This window comes from Alosa sapidissima, chromosome 2 (genome assembly GCF_018492685.1).
Source record: "Alosa sapidissima isolate fAloSap1 chromosome 2, fAloSap1.pri, whole genome shotgun sequence".
Lineage (NCBI taxonomy): Eukaryota > Metazoa > Chordata > Actinopteri > Clupeiformes > Clupeidae > Alosa > Alosa sapidissima.
The window spans coordinates 27,293,754-27,318,775 of record NC_055958.1 but is presented as its reverse complement, the minus strand read 5'-3'; the positions used below and the strand labels follow the sequence as shown (position 1 = coordinate 27,318,775).

Genomic DNA, 25,022 nt, shown 5'->3' with positions numbered 1-25,022 from the left:
GAAAGTAACAATGTTTCTAGTATTGGGGAATTGGGCTGACGCTTGGTCTCTTTTTCGGCTGTTTTTCGCTTTTCGGCCCACTCTAAATGCGCTCTAGTGGCGCAGCTATGAACATATTATGTGACGTAGTCCTCCAATGACACTTCTGTTTTGACCGCGAATGAAAATCAGAGCGGGAAACTAGCTGGGCAACCAGCATTGTGAACATTTTGAGAACGGAGAACATTAAGGTTAGCAAAAACCCTTGTTGATGACAGTTGCTAAATTTTCATGTACTTAATTGTCGCAGTAGCGTATTTGTTGTGATCGTGTTGGAGTTATCACCGAACTTTTCTCTGAAGAACTCTGAATTGGCAATGTATGTATTACTTGGCAAGATATAGCCAGCAAGCTAATGCATAGCTAACATACCTTGCAGTGAAGAGGCGATGCAAGCTAGCTAGCTAGTTAATGTACCCAGAGATGCATAGACATCACTTTCATTCAAGGCCTAAGTAAATGTTACAGCCATTTGACTTTGTGTCAAAGTTGCTCATCTGAGTTTCTGTTGGCAAATATTTACTTGCAGTGTAACAGTTAGAGTGGAGGTAAATAACGTTAGGTAACTTAACGTTAGTTTTCTGGCTATGTTCAGTAACGTTAACGTTATTTTTTGATGTTATACAGGCGCCGTTAGCTTGTTAGCCCGCTATAATGTATAAAAATCCCAATTTGTAAGCAGCTGGTGTTTGTTAACGTCAACTTGACTTATTTATCAGCAAAGAGTAAGTCAATGTTGCATTTAACGTTAACGTAAGTTGTCTTTTTATGTGATGGATTGAAGTTGCCTATACCTAGCTAGCCATAGGTTACCTGTGTTGCTTTGTTAAACGTAAATATTTTTCTTTCTTAGTTTCGTGCTGTCCCCCATCTTAGTTTTCAAGTGATTTATCACATCGCCTTGTCAACTTATGTCTTTGCTTACTTTGGTTGTATTAAGAGAAAGGATGAAGGTGATAACCTGTGAAATCGCCTGGCACAACAAGGAGCCCGTCTACAGTTTAGATTTCCAGAGGAACCCTGAGGCCAGGATAGACCGGCTGGCCACCGCTGGCGTCGACACAACAGTTAGGGTAAGAAGACATACAGATGGGACAACAATGTATTGTGTCTTGGGTTTCTTGTGTCTGTTTTGTGCCTCTGTGGATGTTATTTTTGGAAGGCAGAGATGGCAAAAGTACACACTTTCTATACTTAAGGTGAAGTATAGATACCTGTGGTAAAAATACTGGTAAAAGCAACTTCTTTTAGACACTAAAATCTTAGCAATAGAAAGTACTTATTTATGTTAAAATGTAGGGGAATGAAAGTAAACAGTCATCTATCAACACTGCTACTTAAGTACAGTAACAAAGTACTTCCTTACTTCCTACCTCTGGTGAGAAAGCGCTACATGAGAGGTCAGTGGCATCATTTTGTGGAAGAAAGTATGCTACTGTGCCATATAATTTCAGGATGAGTTGGGTCATAATCTTAAAGGAATTAACCATGGCTATTCTCACTTGACCAGATTATATTAATCCCTGCCAACATTGTAATTAGACATTGGGAACATTTTTGAAGTGATGGAATTACAATACTAAATGGATAACATCGGTATACAGTTAGCGTTGGATGCACTTTTAGTGATTCTTCTGACTGTCATGAGCAGTATGTGATCCACTATAACATAGTATAACGGTCATTGACTCAGAGCGTCCTGACCTTGACCTCCTCCTGTACTGTAGATATGGCGAGTAGACAAAGGTCCAGATGGGAAGGCTGTTGTGGAGTTCCTGTCCAATTTGGCTCGCCACACTAAAGCAGTAAACGTGGTCCGCTTCTGCCCCAACAAAGAACTCCTGGCGTCTGGAGGAGATGGTGGGTTTGTGGTGATGTAGTTTTGTGGAAATGGTTGATAAATCAACAATTTTGATGTATTTTATTCATCACATTGTAGTAAAATCAATAATTTTATGTTGTTGCAATTTATTCTGTAACAGTGTGTTTTTGACAGTGTAGGCCTACTTTTCAACTCTTACCCTTTTTCTAGCAAGCAGGAAATAATAAAAGAAATAATGGGAAATTTGATTACATATCCCCTCCTTTTGGTCTTCTCTTTAATATTGTTAATTAGCTGAGTTTACTGATCCCAGTAATTTTTGAAGCCTTACTGGAAAATGATTAGTGATCAGCAGTGCTTACATAAACAGAGTTCTTCCAGAGTTCTTAACTCATTTTCCATAAATATGCCAATTGTCACTAACATCCATTAGAATTGTTTAGTGTTGAGAGGTTTTTCTTGAGTGGAGTAAGAAATGTTTTAGCAGTGTGTTCATGAGAGTTGTGTGGTTACTCAGACGGCGTCATCCTGCTGTGGAAGCTGAATGACGCCAAGGAGTCTGAGCCGGCTTCAGCCTTCTACGAGGAAGACGATGCAAAGCTCAACAAGGAGAGCTGGAATGTTCTAAAGACTCTGAGGTGAGCCGGACATGATTTCCTTTTCCTTTATTGTCTCATATTATGTAGTTTAAGGTTGTAATAGGTGTAGTTCTGACCAAAGCATGAAATCCTCGGTGTTTTTCCGCCTCCCTATTCTAATCCTTCCCTATGCTGGTGCTAATGCTTCCCCCTCTCCCCACACCAGTGTTATGATGGTCTGTGTTTTCTCTGTGGTAGGGGTCATATTGAGGATGTTTATGACATATCCTGGACTAAAGATGGAAACTTTTTGGTGTCTGGTTCTGTGGACAACACCGCCATCATGTGGGACGTGACCAAGGGTATATTTTTTGTGTGCTTCTTAATTTATTCTGAAAGCAATATGCAGTATATGGGTATAAATTCCTTTTTTTCCTGTTGCCTTGTTTTCTGTGTGTATAAAGGCATGCAATTTCTGGGATGTGCCATACATTGTCTAAGTTTTATTGTGTGTGACTGATGCTTATATGCAGGTCAGAAGCTGTGCATCTTCAATGACCACAAAAGCTATGTGCAGGGTGTGACCTGGGATCCTTTGGGACAGTATATTTGCACATTAAGTTGTGACAGGTAGGCAAATTGGATACATTGTAAAGCATGCAGTACACTTTTTGGTGTTTATTTGCTTGAATCCCATAACACACCGAGCATTTGATAGAGAATAGCTATAATACAGGGTAGCCGCGGGGTCTTAAAAGTCTTAAAAAGGTCTTAAATATCATGTTCCTTAATTAAGGCCTTAAAAAGTCTTAAATTCCGTTGCCGAAGTCTTAATTTTTTAAGCGAAGGTCTTAAATTTCATTATACTAACTAGCCTGCAACTCAAGGTGAAATGGGGGTGGGGGGGGGGGGTGTGTATGCTTGGAGTATGCGCAAACAATACTTTGAGTTTTCGCACCGGCGGCAAAAGGTCTTAAAAAAAGTCTTAAATTTGGGGTGGTCAAACCTGGGGAAACCCTGTAATAGCTCCAGTAGCCGCTGGCAAGGTGCTCTCATTTAACTGCTGAATATATCCTAGGCAACATTCAAGGCTGTAGCCTGTGGTAGAGAAATAGTTTTTGGCACCCACTGTAATAGTCAACATTTTTGTGATTAGAATGCTTTGATGACAATGTTTTACAGTATGTACCCCTGTGACTAACATAACTGCTTCCACAACATGGTTAATATGCAGCTGAAAAAACAGACAGAGCCAATAATGTAATTATAAATATTCCCTGCTGCCTCTTTAACAGCATATGATGAAAATGACAATTTCCCACCTGTTATGTTTATTACTCTTTTATTTAGAGTGTTGCGTGTGTTTAATACCCACCTGAAAAAGAGGGCCTTTAGCATCAGCAAGATGGCCTCTAGCTCTGCAGCAGAGGGAGAGGTACGTGGACGATATTTTTGAGCATTTGTAGACCTTGTTAATCCCCAATTCACCCATTTTTGAGTGTCATTGGCTGCTGCTGCTGTGTCTGTGTGTGTGTGTGTCTGTTCAGATCAATTCACAATGTAGTGAATTTATGACTCATTACACATTTTGTGCAGCTGTGGTTTGTCTCACTAATAGAAACTTGTCACCACATAGACAAAGGGCAGTCTTAGATTTATGCTGCAGAATAGAAATAAACTCTCAGTTGACATTCATTGTGATGCATTCCCTATTTCAGTGCAGAGTATGACTGTGATGTTCTCATATTCTTCTTCAAAGCATAAAGTCCACTTAACAGCAGCACTGTCTGTATGGCTCATATTTCGCATTCAGGTTGAGGCTGACTTTAGGCAAAGACTTAGGCTGGCCCATTCATTCAAATCAGTCAGTGTTTGAGTTAACGCCAAAGACTAGTGCCTGCTAAATCCTGTCATCTATACCAGTGGTTCTATATCTATACAGTGTACCGCAAGGAAAAGTGAGGTGTGCCTTGGAATTTTGACACTCCCAGTGCATTTTTGTACAGCTCATAAAATAGGCTAGAGGGGCATCTTTAAATCCATCAAAGAGGCCGCATCTTAATTTTAAAAAGTGTTTTGGTAGTCAGGGATTTACATCTTTTTCTGATCTGATCTTTAGTAGGCTACCATACTCAGTATGATGTTAAGCTGAGATCCGTCTCCCAAATCTTTCTAGGCAAGCTCACCACAATGGATCACCACCTACGGTTGTTAGGATACGTTGCAATTGCTAGATTTAGCCACATTTTCGCCTGTCTGCTCCTGCGACCAGACAAGTCTGAGGAGTGAGCACTCCGCTTTGGCAGCCCTTGTTTTCCCTTGTTGAGCAACAGAATGAAGTCACCTTTCCCAGTCTGTGAATAATGTCATAACTTGCCTTTCTTTTGTGCTCAGCCTCCGCTCATGGGGGAAAAAATACAGGTATATGAAAATGAAGACACAGGAGTTATTAAGGTGTGCGAGATGACTATTAGATCGTAAACAATCAAAATGTCTCTACATTCACAGGGCTCTACAGTGCGCCCATTTCACTCGCACACGCAAGTAAAAATAATGACGTGCGAAAAAATATTTAGGCACACTGGTGCGAATGATTTCTAACCAAGTCGATGTTTGTCTACAAAATACACCGCAACATCGCAAAACATCACTGGGTGCGAACCATAAAATCACGTCGCCAATGCAGCATAAGAACTACACCACCCATCAACGTTAGCAGTTTCGCGTTGTGACTCGCTAGTTGCTTCTATCAAATTCAAGGGTGCACGCAGAAAAAGCGGAAAGTTAGACTAGCCAGCCAAGATGCAAAGTAGAACTAACTTCTTCAATCCACCGAATTCATCGGATATATGAGGAACAGGATGAGATTCTGAGAAAGCAGTGAGAGAAGGAAAAGGTACATGCCTTTTAGCACAGTTGACCTATTGGCTGCAATATGCAAAATATAGCTGTAGCAAAGGTAGAACGCTACAGACAACTCCAGGCTTACACGCATGCTTGTTTGTTTGTTTGTTTCACACCGAATACAAGCTGAAGTGCAAAATGAAAGTATGCATACCATTTGTCTACTGCCCCCATCAATGCAGATATTTCAAATAAATATAAATATCATTGATTAAACTATGTTGGGTTTTGAGGAAGAGAAAATGCACGGTATTTGGATTAGCTACAGGTGGATTCACAAATAAATAAATTGGCCTAGAGACCTACATTTGGCAGGATAGCCTACTTCATATACAGGCTTAATGGAAATATGGCAATGCATTATATTTTTACAAAATGTAAAAAAATAGAATGGGCTGAAAATAAAGTAGGCACTGATGTTCTTTAAAATCTTGTTTCCTCTAAAATGTAATTCTTAATCTTCGCAATTGGTGCATTGGCATGTTTAACTGTTACCTGCAGTGTAAAGTTACATTATGTGTAAGTTAAGTACAGAACTGACTGTGCCCCCAGATTTTTGTCTGTGCTCCTAATTGTTTTTAACTTGGGCGCACAAGTGCTCCTGGAAAAAAAATGTTAGTGTAGAGCCCTGGATCAGCCTTCCAATGGTGATATCATGCAACCATAGGTTTTTCTTCTGCATAGGGAATTGCGAGGGCCAGCTTCATCAAACTACCTCAAGTGACCTCACCGCGCTCAGATTCCCACTACATTTTTTCTGGGTGACACGATACAGATATAAAATGTTTATTTAAAAAAAAAAAAAAAACATGAAAAGGAATCTTGATAAGATTGTGAATGGTGAAAAAAAAAAAATCTTTATGATATTTTTGCCATATCGCCACCCCTAAAGCAAAGTGTGTATGAGGTATTTATTTTGAATGCTTTGTTTATCTTGGAACAGTTTTAGGATCAAAACGTTTAGTAAGGAGTTTTGGAGAATCAAATCAGAATAAACGTTTTAGGCAGGCAATTGTTTGGCCAGTTTTGCGTCAGTTGAGCCATATAGGATTTCAGAAGGATGTCATGAATGCCTATTTATTGCCAAGACTTTGATTGTTTCTGTTCTACCCACACTTTCATATAGGTGAAGAATTACAGGATGTTTCATGACGACAGCATGAAGTCCTTCTTCAGACGGTTAACCTTCACGCCAGATGGCTCCTTCCTCCTGGCCCCTGGTACACACACACACAAGACCCAAACATGCTGACATACACGTACATGCTCACATATATATCATTATTCTAATGCAATCACCTTCCTTTGTTGACTTGTGTGTGGAATCTTTCTTGTTCTCAGCGGGATGTGTGGAAGCTGGAGAGAATGTCACCAATACCACATATGTGTTTTCCAGGAAAAGCTTCAAAAGGTGTGTGTGTGCGCGCATGTGTGAGAATAGCTTTGTTTGGGTGTGTGTTCATCTGCCTGCTATTACATTGTCTGTATTATCCTTTGCTCTGTTGCCCTTAACAAATTCTCCTGCAGTCCTGCATCTTCTCAGTTACCTCCAAAGGAATTATTAACTCAGTCTGATGTATTCTCATGAGACGGCAACTAAACTATGCAATTCAGGATAGTTTTCTATGATGAGACTTGGACTACCCTGCCCTACAGCATTAAAGTCATCATGACTTGTCTACGCTCTAAATCAATCTGTCTGTCTTTCCAATAGGCCGGTAGCACATCTGCCCAGTCCTGGTAAGGCCACGCTAGCCGTGCGCTGTTGCCCTGTCTACTTTGAACTGCGAACAAAGAAGGGAGAAGGTGAGAATTCACAATACATCCTTGAGAGTGTCACCATCACTATACCTTACCCCATATCCTAACGGCACGCGATGCGAGCGAATGTTGGTGACATCATCAGTTTGATTTCAATTGTCCTAACTGTACACGTCACATTATGAACTTTTGTCAGACACACAGTCTCTATTTTCTTTCTGTCGCTGACATTGCTCTGCTATTTTGAATGAGAAATATGACTCAATAGTAGGGCATATTTTGACAGTTGGACAGTTAGGATACGCTGTTAGAGCTCACTAGCATGCTAACTATAAGCTCTGACAAGTCTAAGAGTGAAGTCATGGCTTGACCTTGGGGTAAAACCAGCTTTGATGTTGAGCTATGATCAGCTCAGTGATCGAGTTGCTGTACTCTGGTTTTACGTGAGCACTTAATACAGTTTGAACTCTTTACCATTGTCTAATCGTATGTATCTTTGACACTGGGCTAAAAATGGTTCATTTGTGTGAAATAAAATGGCGGAATTATCTGTTGAATATATTTTGGGCCATCAATTAATCTGAAGTACCTGCCAAAGGTCTCGCACAAATGGATCTCATTCAGTATGGTCTTTGATGATGCAAGGAAAGGATTGAGTGAAATCACTTTGCCAAAATGTTATTTTGAATGATGCCTAGACTGCACTTAAATGTTATTTTTCTACTTCAAAAATATGAATATATGACCAATATTTTAGGTGTTATTAACATTGTGTTAATGCAGCATCCATAACTTTAATGCAGACACATTTTAAAACATCATAGTTGTCTCTAAGGGCTGCTTTGAGGTTCACAAATTGAGTCTTTCCACCTCAGAAATGAAGCATCTCTCTTACTCATAACCTCTTTCAGATGGTGAGGTCAAGCCCTTGCCAAACACCCTCCAGCTGCCGTACCGCGTGGTGTTTGCTGTGGCATCGGAAGACTCCCTCTTCTTCTACGACTCCCAGCAGACTCTCCCGTTTGGCTACGTCTCCAACATACACTATCATACACTCAGCGACCTCAGCTGGTCAGTGCCATGTACCGAACCAACTCTTCCCCCTAACATAGTTGTTATATTCCAAACTAACTACCCAAAGTTAATGAGGTTGTGCACAAACAGTCTTTGTTAAACTAGACTCGTCTCTATTTAACCTGTTTATTTTTGGCCTAAAGTCTAAAACGGGTTATTTTCACCTGATTGTTGACTTGGCCAAAAGTAAAGAAATGAAACAGACGAGTTTAGTTTCACAAAGATGTGTGTGCAACCTCATTACCTTTGGGTAGTTAGTTTGGAATCTGTGTATTTTTTGTTTAGCACCAAACACAAAGACTATGAAGGCGTATCCTCTCAAACAAATAGTTGTTGTATTCTTGCATACATTTCCTTTGCCTAACAACCTCTTCCCCAGACATCTTTGTTGTATTGTTGCATACCTACTCCGATTCCCCACATTCCTGGTCAAGTCACTTAAACAGCGTGTTTACTCTGTTTTTATTCTCTAACAATGCCTCTATGTTTATTTTTAGGTTGGTTTTCTCAAAGGGTCTAAATACTAAATGAAAGTATTCATAAAGTAAAGTATTAAATGCTAAATGAAAGTAAATGGAAGTATCTATTGTCTTTCACTTGCAGGTCCAAAGATGGCTTAATCCTGTCTGTGTCATCGACGGACGGCTACTGCTCTTTTGTCACGTTTGCAGAGGGCGAGCTCGGAAGCCCTCTCAAAGAGCCTCCCGTCCTTAAGATCCCCACGCCCGGCTCCGCCCAGGAGAAGAAGGGCCGGAGGACCTCCAATGGCAGGACGGCGTCGCCTGTGCCCCGCACTCCCATCACCCCTGGCAGTCATGAGAAGGACAAAGCGGCCGCTGTCTCCCCCTCTGCCGGCACCACCATGGCCTCCCCGCCACCGGTCAAACTCAGCCGCGCCGAGGAGAGGAAGACGCCGCAGAACCCGCAGGCGAAGTCGCAGCCTCGCCGTATCACCCTCAACACGCTGACGACCGCCTGGAGCAAACCCAGCACCCCCAAAAACACCGGCAGCACCCCTAGCTCAGCCCCCGCCACCCCGGCTGCCTCTGCCTCCGCCGCGAGCACTGCTGCTACAACACCCCTCACAAAAACCCCCGGCACCCCTAAAACCCCCGTCCCCAATGCCCCTGCAGTGTCTGCGACAAGCACCCTGGCATCAGCAACACCGAGCACCCCCAAAACTACCCCATCCACCCCCTGCAACAACAAGGGCTCCTCTGCTCCCTCCACCCCCCTGGGACTGACAAACCAGCAGCAGAAGAGCAGCTCTGCCAAGGGTCCTACTCCCAGGTACAGTGCATCTCTGGTGCTTGACCTTCTGCTTCCTTCAAGCTTTTGTGTTTTTTCTGTTGGCACTTAAGTAACATTGTGTGTAACAAGTGGTGTCCATTATTTGTAAGATTGTAGATGGAGGGCGAACGAGATCTTAATAGTTTCCACAAAACTGTCAACTAGTTATATTAGCTTATTTACAGAGGTATTTTTATTATACCTGTAGATGTAGATGATTATGTATTATGTCTTTGAATGTTTGATATTTTGATAATATATATATATATATATATATATATATATATATATTAGCGGTCCCCAACCACCGGGCCGCAGGACATTCCTAACCGGGCCGTAGCCTATGACATGAGTTTAAAAAAAAATGCATGCAAACGAAACTAAATTTAATTCGCAATAATGTCACGTTTTTACATGGCATAGGCCTATATGCAGTTGTTTGATTGCACGCATGTTTGCATTTTGCAAGGTCTATTTTCTTACATCTGTCTGTCCCGCCTTCAACACTTTTACATATTGCCTTCAGCGCTGCGCAGCCTCAGGTCGGCTCACTTCACTTGATCAGTTCTTGGCGAACGGTAGTGTCACACGAAGTTAGCTAAACTGCTAGAATGAGCAACAAAAAACAAGCATCTTTAGCAGGTCACTAGCCAGAGTGTTTGAGTTGCGAGAGCAGAAAAAAAGTCACCGTTAGCTGCACATTTTAGTGATGAGGACTGGGTGTCAAAACTCGCTTACCTGTGTGACATATTCGGGTTGCTTAATGACCTCAACCTGTCACTCCAGGGGAGAATGATGACTGTCTTTAAACTGGCAGATAAAGTCGCTGCATTTAAAGCCAAGCTTGATTTGTAGGGACGACGAGTGGACCGGGGTGTATTTTATACGTTCCAAAAAGTAGTGGGGGTTTTGGGAGAGACTGAGGCAGGGCCCTTTCTCTCGCATCTGGTGCGCGATCACCTTGTTGCGCTCTCAAATGAGTTTGAGCGTTACTTCCCATCCTTCAAAGATTCACGGCAAACCAATGAGTGGGTCCGCAACCCATTTGTCAATATCCCGAATAGTCCTAACTTGTCAGCGCAGGAGGAAGAGCAGTTGATCGAAATTGCAAATGACGGTGGTCTTAAGAGTGTGTATAAGGAAACCTCTCTGGCGGGTTTTTGGATCAAAACCAAAGCAGAATATCCCGAGATAGCCGTAAAAGCGCTGAAAACATTTCCCACCACGTATGTATGCGAGGCCGGGTTTTCGGCAATGACTGCAACTAGACAAATTGCGCAATCGACTGGACATTTCAAACACACTGAGGGTGTCACTGTCTTCCATCACCCCCAGATGGAAGCTTCTTGTTGCAGGGAAACAAGCAGGGCTCCCACTGATTATATTCGTAATGCACGTTTAGTTCCCATGTTTTGTTCCCATATTTTGTTAAGCATGTTCACACTTATAGATGTAGCTTCATATTGTTCAATTTTCACTTCTTCACGTTCACGGTTTTCACAAGAGATCGTTGCCTTCACTGTTCATACATAACTGGAGCTAGTTCTTTTCAAGTAATGCATGCACAACACATATGGAACATGGTTTGGTGTGCCTATTAACAAGTCTCTAGCAACGCAATGCAAAGATGGTCGTTCATTAGACTGAATTCGGGGGTCTCCTTTTTATTTTTGTGCATTGTGTAGGCTGCACACTCAAATACATTATTTAAAAGAGTAGACAAACAGAACTACCATGGTAGCATAACGTGGTATGATACCATGGTACCACAACTTTTAACATGATACTTTGCATCATAGAATAACCAAATAGGGATATTAATATTCATGTAGTACATCTCGAACGGTTAACCAATGATTCAACTATCCGACACACACCTAATGTTGCCATGGTCAAGCTGATCTGCTGAAGTGTCAGAACGGGGATGTAAGGTGATTTAAGTGGCTTTGAATGTGGCATGGTTGTTGGTGCCACATGGGCTGGTATTTCAGGAACTGCTGATGTACTGCTGATTGTCACTCACAACCATCTCTAGTAGGGCTGCAGCCTGCAGGATATGTCTGGGATGTGTGTTTTTGTGTGTGTGTGTGTGTGTGTGTGTGTGTGTGTGTGTGTGTGTGTGTGTGCCATGAGGGAGATAGATGAGTATGTGTGATGAGTTCTTTGTTGTATTGCTAACTTGTAATTTAACATTAATTAGTTTACTACTTGAAGGTTATACAAATTAACATCATATCAAGTCATATCGACTGACAACATTAAGCTACTGCCGCTACAAATACCGTACCTTCTAACTAGCACTAGTACATTAATCAGCTAACATCAATGTTTACATTATCTTGTGTCGCCTATGCTTGGTGAGCTGGAGTTAACAACTGGATGCTTTTGGCTCAGATGTTGAATCATTGTTGACGTGCAGTTGTGGTACACCAGTTCTGCTTTGCAGTGGACACATTGCACCTTGTTGTCTTCTTTTCTAAGTTTGAAATGATCCCAAACTTTGGACATTCTCTGCCTTTTATGGGCGGTTTCTTCAACTTAATTCTGTGAAACAATGATCCGTGAGCTGACCATCAGGCCACATACTGTATGCAAGTGATGGGAATTTAATGACATTTTTTGTAATCAAATTGTTCAAGTTACTCCAGTAATCGTTTCAGCCCTAATCTCTAGGGTATACAAAGAATGGTCCGAGAAAGAGAAAATATACAGTGAACGGGAGTTCTCTTGGCGGAAATGCCTTGTTGATGCCTGAGGTCAGAGAAGAATATGCAGACTGGTTCAAGCTCATAGAAAGGCTACGGTAACTCAAATGACAACATTGTTATAACAAGGTATACAGAGGAGCATCTCTGAACGCACAACATGAAGAACCTTGAATCAGAAGGGGTACAGCAGCCTCACCGTATGCCACTCCTGGAACAGGACACTGAGGTTACAATTTGCACAGGCTCACCAAAACTGGATAATAGAAGATTGTGTAAATGTTTCCTGGTCTGATGAGTCTGTTTCAGCTGCGACATTTGGATGATGGGCATAAAGAACATGACCACATGGATCCATCCTGCCTTGTATCAACGGCTCAGGCTGGCAGTGGTGTTCTGCCAGGGGTTCCCAACCCTTTTTGGCAGGTGACCCTATTTTGATGTCACAAAACATTGGCCACCTCAATCATTCACAACATGAGCCCGCATCTCATCTCTGCTGTAACATCCAATCGAGAGTGGTACTTTGATAGCATCAATCAAATATCTCATGCGTGCTGTCTCAGTTAATTTTTACATTGCTAGTTTGTAATTAAGGATCCATATTAGTTTCATGAGGTTTTTCTAACTATATATTCATTATGTAATGTACTGGTCAATTTAAAGATACCCAGTATCTCAGCCCACCCCATTTGAATTTCAGGCGACCCCACATGGGACCCCAAGGTTGGGAAACAATGTGTTATGGTATGGGGGATGTTTTCTTAGCACACTTTAGGCCCCTTAGTACCAATTGGGCATTATTTAAATGACCTAGCCAACCTGAGTTGTTGTTGACCATGTCCATCACTTTATGAGCACAGTGTCTTCTGATCTTCTGATGGCTACTTCAGTAGGATAGCCTGCCATGTCACAAAGCTCGATCATCTCATACTGGTTTCTTGAATATGACGACGAGTTCACAGTACTCAAATGACCCCCAAAGTGATCTCAATCCAATAGAGCACCTTTGGAATGTGGTGGAACGAGAGATTCGCACCATGGATGTGCAGCCATCAAATATTCAGCAACTGTGTGATGCAGTCATGTAAATATGGACCAAAATCTCAGGAATGTTTCCATTGTTGAATCCTTGCCACCAAGAATGAAGGCAAAAGGGGGTCCAACCCAGTACTAGCAAGGTGTACCTAATAAATTGGCTGATGAGTATATATTGGCATATCTGATGAGCATGTAGAGTACATTTGCATTATTCCATTTTCAGTGCCATACAGTGTTGGGAACGTTACTTTAAAAAAGTAATTAGTTATAGTTACTCACTACTTGTTCCAAAAAGTAACTGAGTTAGTAACTGAATTACTCTATGATAAGAGTAACTAGTTACCAGGAAAAGTAACTATTTGCGTTACTGTTACAAAAAAAAAAGTTGCTATATGTCAAAGAATTTGTTTTTTTTTAGCAGTACAGATAGGTGTTTGTAGGCTACATAACTTTCGATATTTATTAGATAGATAGATACTTTATTGATCCCCAAGGGGAAATTTAAGATTTTCTTTTAAACGGTGTTATTCCAAACACTGGTGCCATATCTGTATCCCCATATCTGTATCCATGGATACATCAACGAGGTGTGTATCATAGTCCTAGTGGGATTGCACAGTTTGGACATGGAGGATTTAAAGCTTTACAGCTACAACCCTTTTTACTTGGGGTGTGAATCGAGTAGAACCAGTTCCAGATTTTTCAATTCATTGGAACTGGACACCTCCACCAGCGTTATCAACTCAGGGTTCCCACGGGTCATGGAATTTTTGGATAAAGTCTATTCCAGACATGGAAAGTCAGGGAATTTTATCCCTCTATCCCTTTGAGGCAAAGTTGTTTAGTTTAAAATTGACTTGCCTGTCAATTCCTCTTATCAATGCTGACATGTTTTTCAGACCATGGTATATGGCTCTTTCTGGCTTGAGCAGAAAGTGAAATTGAAACACAATGCAGCTCAATGTGGTTGACCTTATTCTAAACAGCTGTGATTGCTTCAGAAAAACAATGTGTTTTTCTGAAGCAGTAATAAAGGTTGTCTTACCAGTAGGCTAGAACACGACACAAAACAGTTTGCGTTTGCAAAATTGACGAAGCTGCTACATGTTTTACATGTTTATTTTTAAAGAAAAATAGAAAAAAAGAATATTACTTTTCAAATTATATCCCCTTAAAAAGGAGCATTGCCATTTATTTTAACATTTAAGTTGAATTTGAATTTTATTTGGTATATTCTACACCGTATTCAAACTTAGAGATAATGACAACTGTGTAGATACTGAAAAGGAGTACCTTTTTCACACAGAAAATTGATAAGATGATCAAGAATCCGACCAATAAATAGAATCGACAATGAAATCAATATTGATAAAATCCTATCAATTCCCATCCTTACTTTTTACACATTAATTTTGAAGACTGCATCAAATTCAATTAAAAGTTATCAAAGTTGTTGAACGATCTGAATAAGCTGCTTTTAGGAAGATGGCTGGTCAGTAGGGCTTTGGTTAACAATCTGAAAAATTCTCCATTAATTCATGTTCCTGCTGATTGCCATATGAAGACTAATACAAGAGGCCTAATGGTTAACTCTCTCCCTAAGCACAAGGATGGGGTAGATGAAGCTATATGACATGTTTCAGACGCTCCAATCCCAAGCAAGCAGCTTAGCATTGCAGGTACATGACCAATAAGGGGCCGTGCACACGACGCCGGTTTTTGTGAAACCGGTGAGGTTTTGTTAACGGTTACGCCTTGCATGTACACGACGCCGGCAGTTTAGGAGACTGAAACCGATAGCTTTTGAAACCGGCTTCCCAAGTGGGAACTGTTGAAACCGCCGGCTAACTTTCGCCGTGTAGACGCCTGTAGGTGAGAGAGGTTGGATGGGAATCCGGTCCTTCTGTGTTCATGCTACCTGTGTGTGCATGAGCAGAAATCCGACTACCTGTGGATCTGGCAGTGGCAGTAAAATTTGGTTCTTCTGCTTCTTCAACTGATAAATAATGTGTAAGTGCATGTAAGCTCTCTCACTGGCATGTGGTTATCATAAAGGAGTGTTATCTAAGTAGGTATAGGGATTATTGTGCATTATTGTGAGGTGAAATGAGGTAGGCGTAACCTTCTAATCATTAGCACCAGGAACATGTTACCTTGTTATCTTAACATGTTATGAAGTAACAGGAATATTTTACCTTATCTGCCCCCTGCTCTGGTGTGTATGTGTGTTCTAAGGGTTTGTGTACTCCTGGTGAGCTCACTGCTCCTTGCGTGTGTGTGTGTGTGTGTGTGTGTGTGTGTGTGTGTGTGTGTGTGTGTTTGTGTTTGTGTTTGTGTGCGTGCAACCTCGCGATGGGTTAAATGCAGAGGACAAATTTCATTCAGGACTAATAAAGTACTTAATGTACAACCCCTTTACAAAAAAAGTTGGGATGCTATGATGTGAATGCACCAATCTCAATTAACTATATGGTTTACACATCATAGCAAAGACATCAACATATCAGTTGTTGAAACTGAGAAATTTCACAGTTTTTCAAGTAGATTTTTCGTTTTGAATTTGATGCCTCCAAACTTTTGGAAACCGTGTTGTATTTGCCTTTCACCAAGAAATTGTAAAACATGGTATGCTCTGTACTTCACTTGTTTTGCCTAGTATTTGTCAAATCATAATGCATCTTACTCACTCTTCTTTATCATCTATATGCTCTAAATGCTATTTTCTTCATTTTTGTTTACCGCTTGTAGTTGAGGATATATTTATTTTGCCAGCAGAGCACATGGCAGCTGCAGTGAATAAAAAGGATTAAGGATCAGACTTGGCAGTGAACTCCTGGTGTTGTTTTGGTTTCCCGGCCAGGTCTGATGGCCAGGGACACCCAGGCTGAGGGATCGTTAGACCCCCTGCCGCTCGCGCAGTAACAATGAGTTCCCTAGCGCCGCTCTAAAACAATGGCCAGTCTGTCCTTGTGTACCATAAAGGGTCTGCGAGACCGGACAAGAGAGGGGAGAAAGTGTGTGTGGGTTTTTTTTTGAGAGATAGAGAGAGAAAGCCAAAGACAAAACTGATGGTGGACAAAATGAAGGAAGTGTGAAGGAGAATGGGAAATAATGAGGTATGAATAGTCCAGAGGGACCAGATGAGCAGTATGGTCAAAGCTTAGGTCAAAACCAAAACAATTCTAAAACCTTTTGACGTGTGTGTGTGTGTGTGTATAGCTACATTTCATTTAGAAATAATGATTTAGAACAGCGGTTCCCAAACTTTTTTCCCCGTGGACCACCTTCTACATCCTGACTCAGCTCGCGTACCCCCACCATCCAACACATAAAAAAGTAACACATTCTATTGACTCATTCCAGGCATCGTGTTTAATTAGCTGCCCTACATAATAACAAAATCAAAATGTGCAACTGGTCTATGAGCTCTCACGCTAAAATGAAAAACCACACTAGAATGGTTAGATAGCATCTCACTGCAGACCAGGCACTGTGGCTTTGGGAGCATCAAAGAGCATCAAACCAGCTAATAGGCTAACTGAAATAACACCCATGCCAATCTCTAGGTATGGTGAAGGGTATGTGATATTGTGTATTTTACAATATCACATACCATTAAAAGTGTATTTTAAGGAAGAACATTTATTTATTTATGGTACATTATTCATTTACTAAGAAAATTGGTGTCCTTAAAGGTTAGATATTTCCTCATTTTTCACTTAAGGCATTAAGATCAATTTCCAAAAGATGATTTTACATTCCTCTTTTCAGTCAACTTTAGCATGGGTGCCAATACTTTTGGCCATCACTGTAGCTCTTTAAGGTGACATTTTGAATCCTCTCTTGCAATTATTGCCTTGCATTGTCCTTAGAATGATGGAGAGGGTATACAACAGCAGTCATTGCCTCAGTGACTCTAGCCAATTGTGCCCCTGACGGTGCAGGTTGAGGAAATGCTGTCAACTAACTTGACAGCTGACGGCATATGCTCATTCCCACCCTCCCAGTTAAAAATAAATGTAGTGTAATGGTGGGGAACTGCAGTGAGATTGCTACAAGGTAAAGTTGGGGGATGGGGACTAAAGTGAAGAGCAGGAAGTTGGAATGGTAGAAAATACTGTAAAAAGTTGATTTAAAAGCCGAGTCCCAATCAGACGCAGGACCCTTTCACTAGCCTGGTGTGTATGAACATGGGGGCTAATGAACATGCCCCCCAGAGTTAGATAGAAGCGATTGTTTTCGGGGGGGGGGGGGGGTGTTCGTACCGACAGTACTCGGTGACCTCAAGAAACGGAGATCTATGTGAAAAATAGCCGGAATTCTCGTGTAAAGCCCTCCAGATCACCAGTTTAAGCTTGTCCTATGCTACTTAGATTGAGTAGATGGCACGGCTTAAAAAAGATTTTCTGCTGATGGAAGGCAGGCAATGTTAGCCAGACTTCCTGAATGTTTAAACTTCTGTCAATAAGGACATGCTATATACATGGTTAAATCGATTAGATTCTCCACAATTCAATTGTTCAGATGATTTTGCAGAAACCATAAGCACCAAAGTAGCATATGGTCCAGCACATTTAGATTTACCAGCATTAGAAAGAGGTGTAGCATTTGTTCCATCAGACTCGCTACTTCATTTCACTTTGTGAAGAGAGTGTGATTCCTCACTAGTCACTACACATAAATCTAGAAATGAAATGTACTGTAATTACTTAATTTCAAGGTTTGGTGCTTTCAAGCATCTCTAGGGGCTTGGTGCAAAAGTAATTTATTACAAACACACTTGTATACTAACCTGCGAGTGTAAGTGGAGTTAACTTTTGATTTTAAATATTAAAACTACTCAACAAATATGTTGTAGCGTACTTCCTTTAGCCTGTCCCAAGTGTTTCTTGGGCTTGACATTTAAGCGTAGACTTACACTTTCGTTATTGCTGATTTTAGACTTCTTGACCACAAGGAAGTGGTGGTGGTTGTAAGGAAAGAAACCTAAATGGTGACATGTAGAATTGTGCACTGATGGTGCAGCGTAGATGGCATTTTCATCAAGCTTAATTATCTCACACTTCCATGTGGATTTAGATCTTCAGAAAATACAAACTTACAAACAAAATGTGGTAATAGAATATAACTCATATTTAATTGTAAGAGTTTCCAATAGATATATTTTCAATTCAACCCAGCGACATCTCAAACAGTGGCCTAAGGAGGACGCGACTCAATAGGTCAAAATCTCATACACTGTAAACTAAAGTATTGTTTTGTTTAATTCTGGGAATGAACATGATTTGCTGATTTGGCTTAGCCTGACGAGCCAGACCCACATTAAAATAGGGTCTGGGCACTCACCGTTCGCAGTGCTCAGTCCGAGGGGCGGGATAATCGGTTGTCTTTCAAATTCCCTCTGCACGCAATAGGACAGCGCTGAGTCCCATGCGTTTTCCCACCAGCGGAGCTAGTTGGCTAGTTCAAACTTTTGCCAACTTAAAACAAGCTTAACTTGTGTCACACTGTTGGCCAACAGCAACATCCATCTTCTTTGTTTTCAAGTAGCAGGGAATTCAAGCCAAACCGTTGCAACTCTGCCATCAATCATCAATCAATCAATGTTAAGCCCGCCTAACGACTCTATACACGATTTGATTGGCCTTGAAGTTTAATTTTTCGAGCTCACAAGCCAACGGAGAGTTGCTAGACTAGCCCTGGAAGCAAATGTAATTTGCTGCCGCTAGGGTGCGTCTAGATTTCTAGGCTAGATTTGGCTTTGATCTGTGCTTAGATTTGACTCTTGGCTCCTGTTTTGTAGGCGTATTTCTCTGACCTCAGTCATGCTGCGATCACCTGCTCCCTCTCAGAGTTCCATCGCACCCTCCTCCACTGAAAAGGCCAAACACGGTGAGTCATGTCAGTCGACTGGGGTGGGACTCAGACAGGTGTATCAAGCATTTTAAGCAACGGTATGCAATTTTTATTGTTGTAGTGCTAAAGTGATGTCAAAGCACTTTAAAAGCAATGTTAACTGGTTCTGTCACTATACTAAGGCTATTGTTTTTCATACTATTGTCAGCTGAACTGTTTGTCTGTGTGTGTGTCTGTCTGTCTGTCTGTCTCTGTCTGTCTGTGTGTGTGTGTGTGTGTTTTCTTCAGAGAGACCATCCCCTTCCAGTGACCCTCTCTGCAACCCTCCGGAGTCCAAGCGTCCAAAGACGGACTCTCCCCAGCCAAAGGCATCCAGTGCCCCTGAACCTGAAGCGGGCCCTGCCCCTGCTCTTGTCCAGGGAGACCCCAGCACGGGCTGAGACCGGCTGGAGACCTCTGGATCTGTGTACCTCATGCTCCCACTCAGACTCAACAATGCCACCATTTGCCCTCTTCTAAGAGTGCCCATGTATTTGCATGTGCGCTTACATAAAAGTACTGTATCCGAATCCTTTTAAGTGGAGAAGTGAAGAAAGGGTTTAAAATGTCAAGCAACGATCAACGATTATGTTGATGTGGGACTAACACACACACATACAGACACGTGCGGAGCACCATTATTACGGTCTACATTCTAATGTTAAAGCTGTTAAACTGTTTGCTCTTTTGTTTTTTCTTTTGTAAGGTAGCATTTTGTATATATTATAATATCTATGTGCTCACAATACTTGGTAATGTCTACACACAAAAAAAGAAAGATTTCTTTTTCATGTAATGTGGTCCCCTTTTCACTGTCTTCTCATCTTTAAAACACATGCAACATTCTAAAATCTAAGCAGTTTATCTGGACTTTTCAGCTTATCTGAATTTTTATTTTTTGATATTCTGCAAAGTGATATAAAAGAATTTTCAAAATATACGTTTCTGGAACATTTTTGTTCTAAGTATGTCTACACTACACTACACATCCAATCAGTAAGATGGACTTGATTATTAAGTGCAAAAAAAAATGTCAGCATCATGGATCAGTCACAGTTGTGTCTAGGCAAATTAAATATCCTGTAGAACTGAACTCCGAAGTCTAATTCATGTTAATACTTGAAGCTAATAGTGCCAGCCTTGGGGAGCTGAAGACGGGAAGAACGTGTTGCTAAGCAGTTGCATTCCAGGTGTTGCAGCCATGTGAGTCATTAAAGACACCAAGTTGGGTCACATTGATGAAAGGAGCATGCAGTTTGAATTACAGTTGAGATTTATATTTTGCCATATTTCGCTATGATCTAGACAACTGGCATTACCTCAAAAACTTGCTGTTAAACTCCAAAGACCAGGAGGTGTGCAGGTTTATTGTTGTCTCAGTACTCAAGTAAATCTTAAATAAATGCTATTGATGTTGACTATTAATACTACAGTATCATGATTCCAAATACAGTGTGAACTGTATGTGATATGATCTGTAGTAGGCTAGGCTGGCATCCTGGGAAAACTGGCTTTCGAGATATTGGGCCCTAATTTGTTTGGCGGGCAAAATGCAAAGTCTGTCAGCAAGCAAAGGTCTCACACGTGAAATAGGCCTACTGCGGGTGTATGGGAGCATTGAACTGACTCATCAGTGTTTGCACTTCAGTGTCTTACTTAGCGTTCATGGGCATCGGAAAAACCTTTTCCCCAGTGAAAACATCATTCCGCATCATTCACGTCATGTAGGCTAATGTGTGAGTCAGAGGTCAGAAACTGGGGCTAGATTTTGCTAGAGTTGCTCAGTTAGGGGCTCGTCATCACTTTTGTCGTCACTTTGTAGTTCGTTTGTAGTCCATGTGGCCTTTCATGTCCAACACAGAGCCATAGAAAAAGCCATTTTAAATCTACCGCTCTGGTCCAACAGTTTTAATGTGAACTTGGGAATGTGCTAGCCTGGGTGTTCCCATGCTGCCATGCGCGCGATTTGATTCACGCTGCTAAGGCAGCCTGGAGACCATGGAGCAAATTTTCGCCTGAGATAGGGAACCAATCACAGAACAGGTGGGAAAGCAAGACGATGATGAGCTATGCACAGACGCATTTGATAGACATCCGTGGCACCCAATAAACGGATCTGGGCATTTTTTTCAAATACGAGAAAATGAACGTTTGGTTCCCAGACCACGTCTCATTGAGAAGTGGTGGCGCTAGCCAGGCTAGGAATGTGCCGTTTTTGTCACCTGAAAGCTGCACATCTTTCTTTCACAAGCGTCTTACACTATATTTTAAGCAAATAAAGTTGTTTATTTAGGATTAGTGAGCGTATGTTTAAACCTTTGTTGTGGCATCCGTGTATGTCACACATTCCGACGGCAAAGCACATGCACTTAGCCACAATAGCCACGGGGGCGGTGCTTGTCATTCCCAAGTGCCATAGACCTCTCCAGAATAAGTCCCGCCTCCGTAACTTCCGTATCCATCCAACTTCCGGGCTTCGATTGTCTATGGGAAATAACCATAGACTGTAAAAAATAACATGGCGTTTCGAAATATCATACCGGTAAAACATCTGTAGGTAGCGAAGTAGAAAAAGCTGGTGGGCAGATTGGCCTACACACTTCTGCCATCTAGTTTCCACTGGATTTTTTGATTGTCGGTCAAAAAATCCAGTGGAAACTAGATGGCAGAAGTGTGTAGGCCAATCTGCCCAGCAGCTTTTTCTACTTTGTCACCTACAGAGTTTGACAGGTACGATCTTTCAAAACGCCATGTTATTTCCCATAGACAATCCACGCCCGGAAGTTGGATGGATACGGAAGTTAGGAGGCGGGACTTATTCTGGAGAGGTCTATTGAAGTGTTGCTTCAGAAGGCTGGGCCTAATCAAAAAATGCTTGCATATGATTGAATAAGCCACTTCAACCACTCACATCGAAGCCAACCTGTGACGCTAACAGTCTCACCTAGCATTCATGGGCTTCGGAAAAACCTTTCTCCGAGTGAAAACTCATCATTCCGCGTCACTTAATGTGTGAGTCAGAGGTCGGAAACTGGGGCTAGATTTTGCTAACAGAGTTGCCCAGTTAGGTGCTCGTCATCACTTTTGTCGTCACGTTGTAGTTCGTTTGTAGCCTAGTCCATGTGGCCTTTCATGTCCAACAGTTTTAATGTGAACTTGGGAATTTGCCATTTTTGTCACTTGAAAGCTGCATATCATTCTTTCACGAGCATCTTACACTATATTTTAAGCAAATACAGTTGTTTGTTTAGGATTAGTGAGGGTATGTTTTAACCTTTGTTGTGGCATCCGTGTTTGTCACACATTCTGATGGCAAAGCACATGAACACTTGCTGTCGGAAAAACAAAGTAGCCATGGGGGCGGTCCTTGTCATTCATCCCATGTCATGGGATGAGGGCCCATGTCATGAATGCACCCTCACAGTCACTTCTACGCTATGTCACATCTATGAAACTCCCGCCCTCCGTCCTGATTGGCTGTACCATAAAATCGGTTGCAGAAATCACTCTCAATGGAAGAGGTCCCAGATGGATGTGAGTGAAGCTAGGCGGAGCTAAGCGGAACGAAATTCATCTGGCTAGGGTCAGGTTCATTTTAATCCGGTACGCGACAACTTCACGGAACACGCTGCTATTTAGACATGAGGCAGACCGACACAAAGTGTGGCCGCCCATTCTTCTGTAGGAACTACTCACGAAGTAGCCTCAAAGACATCACATGAAATAACTTTTTCTCATCTTTTATAAGGTGCTATATATTTGCTATATATTTGCTGCGGTAAACGGTTCGCGAGAAAATTAACTTTCAAGAAATAATCATATTAGGCTACTATAGCTCTGCGCTCATTTTAATTCATATACGTGGAATATATCACAAACCTTTCGTTCCACACATGACAAACCGTAAACCAGAATAAACAGCAGACCTTACCGAACACAAAGGTGTATGCAATCCCCTGTACAATAAGCCGTTCCAGAGTAATCCGGTTTTGAAATGGCAGCAAATTTCTATATGGTGTCCAATTTTGGGCTTTAAGTGTCTTAAAACTGAGCTGTGCTTAAATACCTACATATGTGTAAATATTAGGGCTGTCAATCGATTAAAAAAATTAATCTAATTAATTACATACTCTGTGATTAATTAATCTAAATTAATCGCATATATATTTTTTGCTGTGAAAGTATTTTAAATATTTAAATTCAAATGAATCATTGAATAATCAGCATTAGTGACATTAAAGTTTAAAAACTCTTTTATTATTATTTTCACTGTTCAAATAATTGCCATAATAATCTATGATATGTCCTAATATGCTGAGGAAATAAATTAAAAAGTGCTTCGGGAAGAAGTTTTTTTTTTCACATACAAGGCATTTCAGGCCACAAATATAACCTAGGGGACACAATGAAAATAAATTAACACTCCCCTCAATGTCAACACTTATTTCTTTGCATTGATGTGCGACTATAGAATTGATGAACTCCGGTGATATGCAAATTCCTTGCTGCAGACATTGCAGAGGACTTTATTTTCAACACTTTATTTTTTATGAACACCATCAGGCTGTTTTTAGTCAATGATCCAGGCAGCACGTTTTCTTCTCTCCCCTTCATTTTACAGTCTAATTTTTACTGATTAGAACGGCTTGGGGTCAAAGGTCATACGGAATCGATTAATCTGCACTAATTTTTTTAATCAGTTATTTTTACTCAAATTAATTAATCGAAATTAATCAGTTATTTTGACCGCCCTAGTAAATATTAAAATCAGAGGATATACAGCTCATGGCTAAGAGTTTGTCGATGTAGCCATAATGATTTGTTTTCACAAAATGCTAAGCATGCATGTATCTTATAAGTGTCTTAAAAAAGTGTGCTTATATTGGTCAATGCATAATTTCATAACAGGCCAAATAGAAAATAAATGTTAAATGTTAAATATAGCCTAGACATAATATTAAAATCAGATGATGTAGAGTTAGATAAAGTTGAATGGCTCCAGAACTCACACCAGTGGATTGGGTCTTAAAGGAGCCACACCACTTTTATGACACTATAGCTGTTCTGTTGACCTTTAGATTTGTTGCTACTGGGCATGAGGGCAGGCCAATTATGAGTTCTGTCCAAAATTGATGGTAGGTTTAGAAAAAAAGTCAGCACATTTTAATCATATTGCAATAATACCAATAACCGTGGTCTTTTTGGTCATGATTTTTCATCAAATGTTCATACTGTATCTCTAGTGGCTGGTAGACTTTGGAATCCACCAGCCACAATGGTAGGTGGAAAAAAATATTTTAGGCTATTTCCATACACACATTCATAAGTTACATTACACACACACATTCATAAGTCTCAATCTGTCCATTTCTTTCCACAAAACTCGCCTGAAGTCATCATTTAAGGGGTTATTTTTCAATTTTTTCTACTGAGCTACTACCTTTTTCAGGTGGGCAGGGGGGCCCTTTTCATGTCTGTGCCCAGGGGCCCAGTGGCTCATAATCCTTCCATGCCACGGGGTTAAAACACTGGTCTTGTTTTCGAGTGCAATCAATAATTTAATTGTACATTTTGAAGAAACTTTTCCATTCTATTAGTTTTTTAAACTAACAGACATTTTTAAAATTAGGTTTAGGGAAAAATTTAACGCACACGCACTATGACTTCACAAAATCTCACTACAGCCAAACACCCAAAGTTGGCAACCCTGGGGTAGGTCACAACTGATGATAAGAATCAATTCAAAAGACCAGGCAGTTCAGTGGGATAATTGTTATTGCCTGAGAGAGGATTTGCTTCACACTAATGTACGGAACAACATTGTAAATGTAATATGTTTGTTTTTCAGTGGCATATTGTGTATAATAAAACTGCACATTTTACTGTGGCCTTTCATTGTGAACAGTCCAAGGC

General features: G+C 41.0%; 1 protein-coding gene across 3 annotated transcripts; it reads left to right on the top strand.

The window, feature by feature from the left end:
* The first annotated feature begins 125 nt into the window (after positions 1 to 125).
* chaf1b (chromatin assembly factor 1, subunit B) lies at positions 126 to 20,047 on the top strand. Of its 3 annotated transcripts, none has more exons than XM_042084232.1 (14): positions 126 to 230; positions 976 to 1,112; positions 1,767 to 1,899; positions 2,379 to 2,499; positions 2,698 to 2,801; positions 2,973 to 3,069; positions 3,790 to 3,874; positions 6,470 to 6,563; positions 6,685 to 6,754; positions 7,058 to 7,149; positions 8,016 to 8,175; positions 8,782 to 9,468; positions 19,018 to 19,106; positions 19,359 to 20,047. In XM_042084232.1, exons 2-14 carry the CDS (start codon positions 987 to 989, stop codon positions 19,508 to 19,510), a joined length of 2,010 nt encoding a protein of 669 aa, XP_041940166.1. In that variant the 5' UTR covers positions 126 to 230; positions 976 to 986; the 3' UTR covers positions 19,511 to 20,047. The 3 variants fall into 3 exon arrangements, with proteins under 3 accessions (XP_041940166.1, XP_041940164.1, XP_041940165.1); XM_042084230.1 differs by having other exon boundaries at positions 132 to 230; positions 980 to 1,112; XM_042084231.1 differs by having other exon boundaries at positions 220 to 358; positions 980 to 1,112.
* The last annotated feature ends 4,975 nt before the right edge of the window (positions 20,048 to 25,022 follow it).